The 16,029-nt window shown below is 43.5% G+C and overlaps 1 protein-coding gene across 2 annotated transcripts in view; it reads right to left on the bottom strand.

Moving 5' to 3' along the window:
- Nucleotides 1-16,029, bottom strand: part of F9 (coagulation factor IX) — a 36,463-nt gene that overhangs the window by 3,898 nt on the left and 16,536 nt on the right. For both annotated transcript variants that reach the window (XM_068962095.1, XM_068962094.1), the window contains 3 exons: nucleotides 11,865-11,993; nucleotides 9,192-9,397; nucleotides 410-524 (listed from right to left, as the gene is read on the bottom strand). In XM_068962095.1, coding sequence (XP_068818196.1) covers nucleotides 410-524; nucleotides 9,192-9,397; nucleotides 11,865-11,993 — 450 coding nt within the window. The remainder of the gene's footprint in view (nucleotides 1-409; nucleotides 525-9,191; nucleotides 9,398-11,864; nucleotides 11,994-16,029) is intronic.

Here is a 16,029-nt window from a genome sequence, read left to right as displayed (position 1 = left end):
CTGTGTGGTGTGGCCAGAAAACAATAATAAAAAATAAGGATGGAATAAGTTGGATTTGGAAAAGATGGCCTCTCTACCACTAGTTCCACTTATTTAGCAATGATCTTAATAGACTCTAGTAAAATATGATATGGGCTTCCCTGGTGGCTTAGTCGGTAAAGAATCTGCCTGCAGTGCCGGAGACGGGGATTCAATCCCTGGGTCAGGAAGATCCCCTAGAGAAGGAAATGGCAACCCACTCTAGTATTCTTGCCTGGGAAATTCCGTGGACAGAGGAGCCTGGCAGGCTACAGTCCATGGGTCGCAAGAGTTGGACATGACTTAGCGACTAAACCAATACCCAAATGATATAGCAGTCATATAGAAGATCTAGGCTGTTGCAAACAATTACCATCCCTTGTTTATTTACCTGCAACAACAGTAATTTTAACACCAGGCTTGATGCAGTGGGCTGCAGTTACAACCCATTTTTCATTAACGATGGACCCTCCACAGAAAGCAGCAATTTCACCATGCAAAAGGACCTGTGGAAACAGAATGATGAATCTTACTACATAATATATTTGATCTACAACAACAACAACAACAACAACAACAAAAACACGTGTGCTGTTTAGAGGAGTGAGCAAAAAGTTGGCTTCTAGGTGCTGGCTGAAGTGTAGTGGTTCTGGCAAGTGTCAGTTTTGAAGACGTCTTAGTATTCTTGGAGCACAATCAAAAAAGCCATTTCTGAAACTGTCTTGAAGAGAATGAGCAGTGATAGCCAGGGGGAGTGCTAGATGAGGCAACTAGGAGGAAATAGCTTCTTTGTATGATGTGGGGTCCTTGGATTTCTTTTCCAGGCAAGTCAGGTTCTCTGATAGCATAAATTGCTTCTTGGGGATATGGCTGGTATATTCAGAAAGGCACTGACTTGACTCCTGGAGATCAAGTGATTACTGAGTCTCCTGTCCATGCACGAGGAAATCTGCTTGCCATAGAGCATTTGAAAGAAAAACTACTGACTTTTCCAGGAGATCTTTTCAAGCCCTTTCTCAACAAGAATGATATGAAAGGAGACTTAATGGCTGTGCTATGCCCATTCAGGCAGGGAGCAACAGCCAAACTTGTGCACTCCTTCCGGTCTCCCCCCTACCGTCTCCACCTCCCCTCACTGGATCTGTAAGCTGCCCTGTCCTAAAAGATCTGCTAAGCTATGTTTGATTTGGGGACAGAGATGTTTAAGCACTATCTTGAGCCTGGCTGTGATTAGATACGAGGCAAATCCATTCTTTCATCTATACATTCATCATATAACCAGAGTGGACTATGGATATTTTTACCACCTCAATGTCTAGATCAACTTGGAGAATTTTCACTTCCTGTGTATGCAAGGGCCTTGGTCCACCTCTTCAGGAAGAAAGCTGGGAAGTGTGAACACTAGAGGGCACACTCAACATTTGGTAAACCCTTTGTGGGCACTGCTGCCCTTTTACTGAAGCACATACAGCCTCAGGCATAAGCCCATTCATAATAAACTAGGAAAAGGGGGTGGTCACTCCTTTCTGGTGTGAGTCTGAGAAGGTCCTTGGGGGCATATTCTAGTGAAGATTCTTTTTGTCCTGAATTCTATTTACTGAACCCTGGCTAATCCTAGACACTAAAGCACTAGCCTCCCACATGGAGACCTATGGAGCTGACTCACTGCAAGCCTCTGACACTCTTTTCTAAACACAGGTTTCCCTCTCATTCTAGCTGTCGTTTTCATGTTGAAAAAAAAAAAATAGGAAAACTCACACAACATAATAAACACCAGTTCACCCACTGTCCAGACTCAACAATGATCTTAATTTTTTTTTGAATCTGTATTGCTCACTATGGACAAATCATTGTGCTAAGTGTTTCATGTACATTTAATACTCACAACACTTTGTGGAGTGGCACATCCATACAGACGAGCAAACAGAGGTTTAGATATGCAGTTAGTTAAGATTAGTTAGTGGTGAGGCTTCTAAGCACCCAGTATTTCTCCTAGTGTGCTTGGTGGACCAATTGCATCTGGGGGATTTATAAAATGCAGCTTTGGGAGCCCACTAAGATTTCATCAGAATATTTGCTGCATGGGATGGGAGAAAATGCAGATCTCCAGAATATCCTTATGCATAATTAAATTCGAGAAATTCTGTTTCAGAATTTCCATGGCTTGGTGACCTTTATGTTTTAAAAGTGATTGCTCCAGGAGGAGCTGGCTACATAATTTGCAGGGCTTGTTGCAAAATGAAAATGCAGGTCCCCTTGTTCAAGCTAGGAAAAATTGTCATGGAAGATACTAAAATAAAACAGTTTTGCTTTTTTTCTGTGGTCTCTCACAACCTATCATGGTGTTGTGAATTTACTGTTTAAAGTTGGGCTCCCTCATGTGTGGGGCATAGCCACTGGGTGAGCGCAGGCACTCACAGGTGCCCAGGGGCACAGAACAGGCACTCACAAATGCAGCTGTCAGTTGCCAGGTCCCCTCTCCCACCAGCCCTGTGCTGGTGCCTTCATGCCATCTTCCCTTCCCACTGGTCCACTGAAGCAATCAATAGCCAATGGTGACTCCCAGGGGATTTCACCTTGCATGTCAGGATATGTTCAGTTCCTGGAATGAAGGGAGGCAAGAGGTTTGCCCCCATTACTCCCCCTCAAAATGTGCTAGGACACATTTCTGACCATGTGAGATGCCATGTGGCCATGCCCCTTCCTCAAATGGCATAGAGTCTGGGCACCCAGCTTCAAGTCTCTGCGTGCCTATGCTAGAGGAGGATGACAACAGTAGCTGTTGGCAGTGAGGAGGGGGCATATGCCAGTGTGCCAAGGGTTGGCGGTGGCAGTGGTCATTGGGCGGCTGGGGAAAGGGGAGAGAGAGCTAGCCAAGGCACCAGGGGACAGGGGAGAGGGAGATCAAGAATCCACCCCTGCATGGTACTGAGAGGTGAACCTGCAGTGACTTGAGGTTCCAGGTTACCAGCGCTCACATGCTCCATTGTCTCATTGAACATGAGTTATAAAACACAAATGCAAAAAGAATACATTTGAATCCATTCTAATGAGGTGGATGAAACTGGAGCTGATTATACAGAGTGAAGTAAGCCAGAAAGAAAAACACCAATACAGTATATTAACACATAAATATGGAATTTAGAAAGATGGTAATGATAACCCTGTATGTGAGACAGTAAAAGAGACACAGATGTATAGAATAGACTTTTGGACTCTGTGGGAGAGAGAGAGGGTGGGATGATTTGGGAGAATGGCATTGAAACGTACACTATCATGTAAGAAACAAATCGCCAGTCTAGGTTCAATACAGGATACAGGATGCTTGAGGCTGGTGCACTGGGATGACCCAGAGAGATGATATGGGGAGAGAGGTGGGAGGGGGGTTCAGGATTGGGAACTCATGTACCCCCGTGGCAGATTCATGTCAATGTATGGCAAAACCAATACAGTATTGTAAAGTAAAATAAAAATTAAAAAAAAAAAACCCCACAAATGCAAAGCGTTGAACTACAAATGTGGGACCATTTGGAAGACAGGGCCCTGCAACTGCACTGGTTGCCAGTTCTTGAAACTGGGCCAGACCTCAGGTGAGTATCCTCACCAGGCGAATTTGCACAACACTGTTCTTTACTGGGCCTCATGACTACAACTGAATACATCTGCTCAAGTAACAGGAGTTAAACATTCATATACAATGATATAATGGTGCTTACCCTCTATATGAGAGGCAACTTGGACATCTCTCAGCTTAATGGGCTAGTTAGGCCAGAGTGAATTATAGCCACAGCCTCGGGCACAGAGACTATGTTGTAGCTAGTCTGATTCCTGCCAAAGACTTGCTGCCTGGAGCTCCTATGCTGTTCTGGTGGATGGCTGAGAAATACAGTTGTGTCCTTTCAAGCCTGAAGAGTGGTGTTTTTTTTTTTTTTCCCATTCCTGATTAGTATTAGAAATTTTGGTGGACATCTTTGCCAAGAAAAAGCCCTAAAATATATTTGCATTGAAAAATATTTCAAGTGACTTGGTTTTGGAATGTTTACTTGACTACTTCAGGATCACAGCTATCTAAACGTTAGCTGTTTGGGGATGAACTGTCTGCATGGCCAAGGACAGGTTCTTGTATGACATCACTTTGGAGAACGATCAGAAAAATGGGAAAGCATATGTTCTGAAAAAGGTGTCTGAGTGCTGATCTGTCAAACATTTTAATGTTTGTCATATCCTAACAGGAGCGCATTTTCCCTTTCACACACACACAGATATACACCAAACACACCCACATACATCTGCAAAATACACATTCACATATCTATTTTGATGTTCTTCACTGACAATGCCAGCCTAGAGTAATAGCTTCTCCCCTGTTGTTCCTTTTTTAACCTTTTAACTCAAACTTGACCTTTCTCTGTCGTTTCAGTAAACTCTTACTCTCCCTACCTAGCCACCTCCTAACAATTTTTCTTTGCATACTTGTTCTCTTACGTATAAAGAGCTAAATCATTTCTACATGATGTATGGCTTATTAAGCCTACAGATGTGATTCACCCAGCCCTTGGCCCTCGTTCATTTTTCTGAGCACAGAGGGGAGGATCACTTTTAGCTTTTAATGGTTAACTAGACTAGTATTGACATCTGCATTGCAGGCAGATACTTTACCATCTGAGCCACCAGGGAAACCCAGTCATTGAAATAGACTTCATCAAACCATCCTAGAGAAGAATTCTCTAAATGTTCAGTCCAAAATAGTTTTGTGGGGCCAGATGAGATTACATATGTCATGTTTTCATTTGTGCTAATTGGAACTGTATAATCTGAGCTAAGAAAAATAGATTATCTTTTCAAGTGAATATATATCTATAGTCTTAGGAAGTTCATGTAATATCTTATCTTCCTCCCAATATCCACCCCCACTCACCCATCCACCAGAAGAAAGAGAAAGTTCCAGTGTATACAGATGGTAACTACTTGTTGTCTGCCATGGGGGTGTGTCCTAATCAAATGGAAAGAATTGGGTCTGTGTAGGCACAACCCACTCCAGTATTCTTGCCTGGAGAATCCCATGGACAGAGGATCCTGGCGAGTTACAGTCCACGGGGTCGTAAGAGTTGGACACAATTGAATAACTAAACAAAAACAATATAAAGGATTAAAGAAAGCTTAACCACTTGTGAAGAAAGCTGAGCTCCGAAGAATTGATGCTTTTGAACTGTGGTGTTGGAGAAGACTCTTGAGAGTCCCTTGGACTGCAAGGAGATCCAACCAGTCCATTCTAAAGGAGATCAGTCCTGGGTGTTCTTTGGAAGGACTGATGCTAAAGCTGAAACTCCAGTACTTTGGCCACCTCATGTGAAGAGTTGACTCATTGGAAAAGACTGTGATGCTGGGAGGGAGTGGGGGCAGGAGGAGAAGAGGACAACAGAGGATGAGATGGCTGGATGGCATCACCGACTCGATGGACAGAGTTTGGGTGAACTCTGGGAGTTGGTGATGGACAGGGAGGCCTGGCACTCTGTGATTCATGGGGTCACAAAGAGTTGGACACGGCTGAGCGACTGAACTGAACTGAACTGAACTAAACTAAACTGAACCACTGAGTTTCCATTGTATTCTGGCTTTCTCAGTCTCCTAGAATGATCTTCAAACGATTAAATGTACAATGAAAAGTGAAAGTGTGAGTTTCTCAGTTGTGTCTAACTCTTTGAGACCCCATGGACTGTAGCCTGCCAGGCTCCTCTGTCCATGGGATTCTCTACACAAGAATACTTGAGTGGGTAGCCATTCCCTTCTCCAGGGAATCTTCCCCACCCAGAGATCGAACACAGGTCTCCTGCATTGCAGGCACATTCTTTACCATCTAGGCCATGTAGCTCAGATTAAACATACAATACTTATGGCTAATATGGAACCTGAGGCCCATGATAAACCCAAAGAGAAAGACCAGGCACGTCCCATCCAGGGCCAGACAGATCCTAAGTCAAAGCAGAAGAGGAGGGTGGAGCTCTTGTGGGCAGGTTCGCACATGCTCAGAACTGTTGGCTGGCAGGGTCAAGCGAATAGGACCAAAAGCAAGTGAGAGGTTTAGAAAGCTGAAACTCAGTGCTGCTTCCTCCAATTTCTGACTTTTAAGCTGTTGATGAAGGTAGTCTAATAATATAGGTGTTGCGATTTCCCTGTTTTCTCTAATGTTCACATATTTCATCGCTTCCCTTTGTAGCTGTATGAAATTTGAGTTCTGTTTTAGTCGCTCACCCCGCCAAGGATATACTGACTCTAGTCAACCCTCTAGCTTCCTCTCTCGGCTCCTGAGTGGCTCTGCAGACTACCCGAGTTCTCCAGGGGCCCTGAACCCAGAGCTGGGCATCTGGAAGGAAAATGCAGGTAACTGGCCTCACGCCTCCACTTATCTCTCGGGCCCTCTGTTACCATGATGCAGGATTAGAGGTCAGAGATTGGTCAAGTCTGCCTGTGCCTTTGACCTTGGGGGTCAGAGGTCGGAGCAGCCGGAAATGCAGGGGGTTCTGGGAAGGGCCTGTGGCCAACCCACTACGGCTGCAGCGGCTTTGCCTCCAGCGGGGAAGTTGAACTGAAAGCCCTAGAATAAGGTAAGCATGCACGCGGCCGCTGACAGCCGCGCAAATGGTGAGCTCGCTTCTTAGGGTCTCGAGCGGGGCGCGGTGGCCGTGGTCCCTAGCCTGCCCCGTCTCATCTCCCACCAGGTAAGCCCGGGCCCTCAACGGTCTGGGATGGCCTTGTCCTGCTACTGCGGTTTTCAGGACAGAGCAGTGCCTCAAGTCAACAATTCCACGAGCATCTGCTCGACCGGATCTGCTCCCCAAGCTGCCCAGCTCCCGTGACTGACCCAAGTGGCCGGAACGGCCTTTTTTCACCGGGAACAGGGTCCACCTGCCTGCCTGGAACTTTCATCCGTAAATCCTCCAAGAAAAAGTCATCGTCCCCTTGCACTTGTGGCCTTCAGCTCTCGCCAGCCAACAGCTTACCGATCCCTTTTCTTGAACAGGTTAGACGTTTCCAGTTCGTTCAAATTATTCGTTACTCCATAGGAAACTGAACTCCATCTGGGCCTCTTTGCTAGATTGCTTCACCCACGTGGTCGTGTGATTCCCCATCCCCTTTTACTGACACAGCAGCATTTTGAATCTTTTCTAGGTGGTGTTGCAACTATAGCAGTTGCTCACTTTCTCTTGATGCTTGGCCTTCAGCAGAGGTGTTGCAGTCGGGTCTGCAATCAAATCAGGTATTTCTACCTTGCAGATTAACTGTGAAATGGTGGCAGTTGACTCATCCATAAATGGGGAGAGATTCTGTTTTGTTTTGTTTTGTTTTCCTGTTTTGTTGTGTCTAAAAGTGAGTTTAAACTTTTTTTAAAAAAAAATTTCCATTTGGCTGTGCTGGGTCTTAGTTGCAGCATACAGAATCTTCAGCTGAGTCATGTGGGATCTAGTTTCCTGACCAGGGATTGAACCTGGGCCCCCTGCATTAGGACTGTGAGTTCTTAATCACTGGACCACCAGGGATGTCCCTAAAAGTGACTTGTATATTCAGTTTATCTCCTGCTTTTGAAACCCAGTCACCTTTTGTGAGAAATTGGGTACAGTGGGTGTGGAGAGAGAGTTTCTCTGGTGAGGAAGGAATCAGTGTGAAAGTGTGACAGGGTCTTTCTGGAGTATCCTAGAGAGTAGCATGGCTCTTCACATTTGGAAAAGACAAGACTGAAACCTGGTGCTTGGTACCTCTGCAGTCAGTAATCTTACTTCATAAGGATCAAATAGCGAGTAAATGTGTGTGGGGATGAGTGATCTTGAACACTGCAGATGACCCTATCTAGGCTGATAGGAAGGAGACAACAGGTACACTCACTATTAAGTGTGCAGCAGGGAAGACTTCCCTGGTGGCTCAGATGGTAAAGCATCTGTCTACAATGCGGGAGACCCGGGTTCAATCCCTGGGTTGGGAAGATCCCCTGGAGAAGGAAATGGCAACCCACTCCAGTACTATTGCCTGGAAAACCCCATGGACAGAGGAGCCTGGTAGGCTACAGTCCATGTGGTCGCAAAGAGTCAGACACAACTGAGCGACTTCACTCACTCAAGGAAGACATGAAAAGATATATAATGAGGGGTTTCAAATCTAGCCCTTGGTTACCTCAAAAACAAGGACAGGTGATTCTCATGTGTGTTGTCTGCAGATCACACCTGGAGAAATGTGGGACTAGGTACCATAAGTCCACTATTTGGTGTTTTGGACCCTAGCTGCTGGGCTTCCCTGGTGGCTCAGACGGTAAAGAATCTGCTTGAAATGCGGGAGACCTGAGTTTGATCCCTGGGTCAGGAAGATCCCCTGGAGAAGGGAATGGGTACCCACTCCAGTATTCTTGCCTGGGAAATCCCATGGACAGAGGAGCCTGGTGGGCTGATGTCCACGGGGCTGCAAAGAGTCGGACATGACTGAGCCACTAACACACACACACCCTAGCTGCTATAACAAGTTTGTTTCCTTTGGACCAGTGAGTTTCCAATTGTACAGTGTGTCAGAATAACCTGAAGGGCTTGCTTGTGCTCAGATTGCTGGGTTCTACCCCTAGAGTTGCTGACTCCTGTAGGTCTGGGGCACAGCATGAAAATGTATAGTCCCAACAAGTTCCCAGGTGAATCTGATGCTATCACACCTTGAGAACTACAGCCTTGGACCAAGCCCCTACCTCCTATGCCCTGCCTAGGTCCAGTACCCCAGTTCTTGCCTTAATCCTTCCTGAGTTCTTTTAAAAATGCCTTCGAAATACTCCAGTTTCTCTGGACCTAGAGACTTTCTGACTCTGTCCAGTTCTCCCAGGGGCTGAAGATGAAGTAGTACCCAGAGCCCCAGTACTGGTGACCTCGCTTCCAGATATCCTTGTTGCTTGTTGGAAATCCTGTTATGCCATGTCCTTGATGCCAAACTCTCCTTGGCCTTGTGTGGTAGCTGTCCCTGGATTTCTCTCTCAGCAGCTCCTCACCTATGGGGATTTCCTCATCCTACTTTATGCTGAAACGTGCCTGCCTAAACATTTCCCTCATCCCAATAGGTCTGGCTGATGTCTAGTCTCAGCCTCCCACCTGGCCTGTCCCTTTTCCACTGGGTTCCAGTTTTGACACACCATCAACACCGAGTACCTGCCAAGGGAATTGACCTCTTGCAGCATCTTCACCACCAACCACACGATTGAAGTCATCGAATGATTGATTGCTTTGAGTGACGTTATCCCAAATTATTTCAGCTTCAGAAGAATTTTCATAGTTCATATTGGAAAAAATAGTCTCAGCACGGGTGAGCTTCTTAGAAGCATGTAAGACAGAGACTCGTCCACAGGGAAATGGCACTAGACAAATGGAAAAAAAAAAATTAGTATGCTGGTATTTCTCATTGTCTAGCAGACAAAAGTCCAGAGTGAGGCCCATCCTGTCATGTCTGAGAAGCAAGCCCATTGATATTAAAAAAAAAAAAATTGAATCAATGAATATAGTCTCAAACGAAGAGGTTAATTGCATTATTTCTATGGAAAGTTTTCAAATGCTTCATGAAAAGGACATTTGGCTTAGGAATCTGTCATCTTTACAGAAACAGAAGAGGTGTTCCCAAATCAAATTTCCTAAGACTTTATCTTCCCTGGTGGCTCAGACAGTAAAGTGTCTGCCTACAATGCGGGAGACCTGGGTTGAATCCCTGGGTTGGGAAGATGTCCTGGAGAAGGAAATGGCAACCCACTCCAGTATTCTTGCCTGGAAAATCCCATGGATGGAGGAGCCTGGTAGGCTACAGTCCATGGGGTCACAAAGAATCAGACATGACTGAGTGACTTCACTTTCACTTATATGAAGTCCAATGACTTCCTGTTTCTTTACGGAAAAAGTGTTATTTACAGGTACTGTCCTTGAATGGAAGTCTGGGGATTGGTGCCATATAACCTTGATTTTAGAATTAGGTAAATGGGATGTCTGCTCCTTATTGTTAACGAGATTTCATTTTTTCTTTTTTGAGGCCACACTGCATGGCTTTTGGGATTTTAGTTTCCTAACCAGGGATCAAATCCAGGCCTCTGGCAGTGAGAATGCAGAGTCCTGAGCACTGGACTGCCAGGGAATTTCCAGGACTTCTTTTGTAGACCAAAATGCCTTCAAGATTCCAAGGTGGAATTTAGGTATCCATTGGGGAGAGATCATTGTGATTTAATTACCTGGCTGTTGAGTATTAACTAAATAAATTATTAATATGATTATAACCACCACATCTACCTGGGCACTGCCTACCTTTTACCTTGGGTTGGAAATAACCTAAAGAAAAGAAGTCATCTACTGATACACTAGGGACAAGCAGAATGGAAATTTGTAGTCAAGCAAAGTCACTTCACATTGCATTTCTCACTTTCCTTCTATCCACATTCCTTATAACAGACATTTCTATAGCAACCAGCTGTGGCAAAGTATCATGAAGACAGCATGTGGTTGGGAAAACAGGAAATTAGTTCAAAATACGTATGTATAAATATAAATCATCAACATTGGCTCAAGAAAAGGGACCATTACTATTGAAAGGCAGAAAAGTTTATTTTAGGTTTAGCTTATTTATTCTGCTAAAACTAAGACTATATTCAGAATAACACTTCATAGTTGGAGGTGGTTCTCTTTTTTTTCTCTTTCTTATAACAGAAAAGGACTTATAATGATTTAGCTACTATGCTGTCTGTCTACACTGGAAGTTAGGTGTCAAAGGTAAAAACAGGTACACACATACTTCTCCCTAGGTAGGCTAGTTTGAAGCTGTGTATGTCAAGAACCAGATAGAAGGATGGGAGGCAGGCAGGTCCTTGAAGCATTAGACTCTTCATTTTAGTGCAGTCTATATACTCTTGTCTTCTGGTTCTTTCTTTAATTTCCTCTGCCAGGTTCATTGCTAAGATAGGTGTTGAACCCAGTTACAGAGAAATGGAGAAGCCTGGTAGGCTACAGTCCATGGGGTTGCAAAGAGTTGGACACAACTGAGCGACTTCACTTTCACTTTCACTTTGCTAGCAGGCTTTGGAAATGCAAAAGAAATTATATACAGTTTGCTTCAAAAAAGCCCCTCATTTATCAAATATAATTGATCCTGTGGAGCCTACATTAAAAAAAAAAAAATTCCAAGTTTTTGCTGCCTTCATTTCCAGAGAAGAGCAGCATGAAAAGTGGAGATGATCTCCACACACCAGTCAGCTGTCAATATGGTGGCGTGGTTGACATAACTGGGAAGCATTGCTTTGTCCACTGCTGTATAGATTGACTGTGCCGATCAGCCTGACACAACTCATAACAGATAGTTGTCAGAACTATTCTGATGCCAAGCGTGTAAACTGAGGCTGAGAATGAAGGATAGAAAATAACTTTCTCAGTGTAAACCAGCTATGCTCGGACAGATCATGCTTAAAATTCACCAGCCTTGTACTAGAAGCCTATCAGTCAACCACATATGTATCTTTTATTTTTTTTATTACAGGATTACTACATTAATTTGACTTCATGAATTATAGATATACATACAGAAATCACACAAATCAATTGCTTCATGATATAAAGGTCAAAGGAGAAAATTGGGTACAGAAAAGAAGACGGAAGACAATTACAGAATTTCTATTCAAAATGATGGTGCAATTTGAAAAATTAATTTGCCCATGCTACTAGTCTTTTCTGTGATTTCAAAAAGAAGTAAAAACAAGGAATGAAATTATGTAGGGTGCTAAAAGTTCAAATATGGATTTGGAAAACATATCTGCCGAAATAAAAAAAAAAAAAAGAAACAACTTAGATTTTGACCTGCTGGTTCGCAGGACTTTTGGTCTTTTGCAAGTCGGTATCCAGCAGTACAGGAACAAACCACCTTGTTATCTGTGTCCCTTTTACAAAACTGCTTGCATCTGCCATTCTTAATGCTGCATGTTGCATCTGAAAGAAAGCAAAATCCACAGCAATAACATCAAGTAACATACAATTCTAAAAAGTACATGAAACCACTAACTCTGGCAAAGGTCAAATATAAGCTGGGAGCATTCGTGGAGAGAAGTTTGTGAGCCTTGAGCTAAGAGTAGGGGGGAAAAAAGATAAAATTCTTAGTATGGAATAAAAATGGTGGCAGCAATATATGTGATTTGGTATAAAACTGAAGGTGTAGATATGCTATTTTCACAAAATCATAGACTGCAGTGAAAAAAAGCTGCTTATTAAAGTATAACAGATTCCAGAAAGTACCCAGAACTTTGGTATGAGTTTTCACAAGGTGACTTCACTTGTTTAAACAGTAAACAGATCAGTACAGAGGACATTATCAACAGCCCAGAAGCTCTCCTAATTCCCCCTTCTGGTCACTACTTCTTCCTTCCCAAAGTTACCATACCCTGACTTCTAACAAGGAATTAGTTTCACCTGTTCATGAACTTTATCTAAGGAGAAGCTCCCATTATGTACTCTTCTGTGTTTCTCAGTTAACATTTTGTCTGTGAGCTTCATCCATGTTGTTTTTTATAGCCAGAGTTCATCTACATGTTGTGTAATACATTCCATTGTATGAATATTACTACCTCTGTTCACCATTTTACTGTGGATGAATATTTGAGTTGAGTTTCGAGTTTTTGGCTCTTACATTTAATGCTGTAATGAACGTTCTTGTACATATCTTTTGGTAACATATGTGTGCAGATTTACTGGATCTGTACTCATGAGTGCAATGATTGGACCATATGTTCAGGGTTAGTAGATATTGCCAAATAGTTTTCTAAGATAATTATACAAATTTAGATTCTCACCATCAGCATATGAGAGTTCTAGTTGCTGGATGTATGCATTGTTGATACCTTCTCCCACTCTGTGACTTACCTTTTCACCCTCAATAGTATATTTTGCTGAATACAAGTGCCTACTGTTAATATAGGAGAAGGAAATGGCAACTCACTCCAGTATTCTTGCCTGGAGAATCCTCTGGATAGAGGAGCCTGATGGGCTGCTGTCCATAGGGTTGCACAGAGTCGGACATGACTGAAGCGACTTAGCATGCATGCGTGCATTGGAGAAGGAAATGGCAACCCATTCCAGTATTCTTGCCTGGAGAATCCCAGGGACAAAGGAGCCTGGTAGGCTGCTATCTATGAGGTCCCACAGGGTCAGACGTAACTGAAGTGACTTAGCATGCATGCATGCACCATTAATATAATCCAGTTTTTCAAAGCAAACTTGAAGCTGGCCCTGGTGGGTATGCATCAACACAGGAGAATGAAATAAGGTCCTTGAAGAGAAGCAAAAAGCAAAGGAGAAAAGGAAAGATATAAGCATCTGAATACAGAGTTCCAAAGAATAGCAAGAAGAGATAAGAAAGCCTTCCTCAGCGATCAATGCAAAGAAATAGAGGAAAACAACAGAATGGGGAAGACTGGAGATCTCTTCAAGAAAATTAGAGATACCAAGGGAACATTTCATGCAAAGATGGGCTCGATAAAGGACAGAAATGGTATGGACTAACAGAAGCAGAAGATATTAAGAAGAGGTGGCAAAAATACACAGAAAAACTGTACAAAAAAGATCTTCACGACCTGGATAATCACGATGGTGTGATCACTCATCTAGAGCCAGACATCCTGGAATGTGAAGTCAAGTGGGCCTTAGAAAGCATCACTATGAACAAAGCTAGTGGAGGTGATGGAATTCCAGTTGAGCTATTTGAAATCCTGAAAGATGATGCTGTGAAAGTGCTGCATTCAATATGCCAGCAAATTTGGAAAACTCAGCAGTGGCCACAGGACTGGAAAAGGTCAGTTTTCATTCCAATCCCAAAGAAAGGCAATGCCAAAGAATGCTCAAACTACTGCACAATTGCACTCATCTCACATGCTAGTAAAGTAATGGTCAAAATTCTCCAAGCCAGGCTTCAACAATACGTGAACCATGAACTTCCAGATGGTCAAGCCAGTTTTAGAAAAGGCAGAGGAACCAGAGATCAAATTGCCAACATCCGCTGGATCATGGAAAAAGCAAGAGAGTTCCAGAATAACATCTATTTCTGCTTTATTGACTATGCCAAAGCCTTTGACTCTATGGATCACAATAAACTGTGGAAAATTCTGAAAGAGATGAAAATACCAGACCACCTGACCTGCCTATTGAGAAACCTGTATGCAGGTCAGGAGGCAACAGTTAGAACTGGACATGGAACAACAGACTGGTTCCAAATAGGAAAAGGAGTACTTCAAGGCTGTATATTGTCACCCTGCTTATTGATCTTATATGCGGAGTACATCATGAGAAACGCTGGGCTGGAAGAAGCACAAGTTGGAATCAAGATTGCCGGGAGAAATATCAATAACCTCAGATATGCAGATGACACCACCCTTATGGCAGAAAGTGAAGAGGAACTAAAAAGCCTCTGATGAAAGTGAAAGTGGAGAGTGAAAAAGTTGGCTTAAAGCTCAACATTCAGAAAGCAAAGATCATGGCATCTGGTCCCATCACTTCATAGGAAATAGATGGGGAAACAGTGGAAACAGTGTCAGACTTTATGTTTTGGGGCTCCAAAATCACTGCAGATGGTGATTACAGCCATGAAATTAAAAGACACTTACTCCTTGGAAGAAAAGTTATGAGCAACCTAGATAGCATATTCAAAAGCAGAGATATTACTTTTCCAACAAAGGTCCATCTAGTCAAGGCTATGGTTTTTCCAGTGGTCATGTATGGATGTGAGAGTTGGACTGTGAAGAAGGCTGAGCTCCAAAGAATTGATGCTTTTGAACTGTGGTGTTGGAGAAGACTCTTGAGAGTCCCTTGGACTGCAAGGAGATGCAACTAGTCCATTCTGAAGGAGATCAGCCCTGGGATTTCTTTGGAAGGAATGATGCTAAAGCTGAAACTCCAGTACTTTGGCCACCTGATGCGAAGAGCTGACTCATTGGAAAAGACTGTGATGCTGGGAGGGATTGGGGGCAGGAGGAGAAGGGGACGACAGAGGATGAGATGGCTGGATGGCATTACTGACTCGATGGACATGAGTCTGAGTGAACTCTGGGAGTTGGTGATGGACAGGGAGGCCTGGTGTGCTGCGATTCATGGGGTTGCAAAGAGTCGAACACGACTGAGCGACTGAACTGAACTGAACTGAAGGGAGCTAAATGCCAAAAACACTATGTGTTGACAATGATAAGCAGTTTAGTGGCCCATATTTTCTTTATTCTCCTATACAATCTCCCTTATTCATATATTATATCTTTCTTTGTCTCTTGTAATGCTTTTGGTCAGAATTCTATTTTATCTGATATTAAGATGGCTTTGCCAGTTTCTTTGTGTTAGCATTTACCTGGCAAATCTTTTTATATCCCTTTATTTTATCCTCCTGATATAGTTTTATTTTAGTTATCTGTTTGATCAGCAGCATATAGTTAGATTTTTAACTCCAGACTGAAAATCGTCATTAACTCCAATTCACATTAATTGTGATTCCTGATATATTTGGCTTGTTCCTGCCATCTTATTCTGTATTTTCAAATTCCCATGTTTTCCCTTTGTTTCTCCAGTGCCATCTCAATAACAAGAAGTAGCAGGGTTCAGGGCTTGCTAGCTGAGATCTGCTGAATTAAGAGAAATAGGCTCTGCCCCAGGACCGATTTCTGTCTCTAGAGCAGTGCAGGAACACAGTGAATGGAAGGCACCTTCCCGTTACCTACAGGCTTAACAGCAGTAGAGCTTTCAAGAGAAGTGCTTGTTTGTCAGTGCAGTTAGAATATGCGCGGCTGTGTTAGCCACCTGTTGTGGGCCACCTTAGTCACCCCCAGCTTCACCCGCGTCTGTCCCAGCCCTGTTGGTGATTTGCTGTGCGTGGACTTCCCTTGGCTTCATCTAGGTGCTGCCTTGAATGGCCTGGCTAAGATCTGTATCGTGGGCCTCTGGTCTCTTTTCTTGATGCTCCCAGGTTGATGCTAAGGCCCGGGATGCCACGTGG

Source organism: Capricornis sumatraensis, chromosome X (assembly GCF_032405125.1).
Source record: "Capricornis sumatraensis isolate serow.1 chromosome X, serow.2, whole genome shotgun sequence".
In the NCBI taxonomy this organism is placed as follows: domain Eukaryota; kingdom Metazoa; phylum Chordata; class Mammalia; order Artiodactyla; family Bovidae; genus Capricornis; species Capricornis sumatraensis.
Note: the sequence above shows the minus strand (reverse complement) of the source record. Positions and strands in the feature narration are given on the sequence as shown.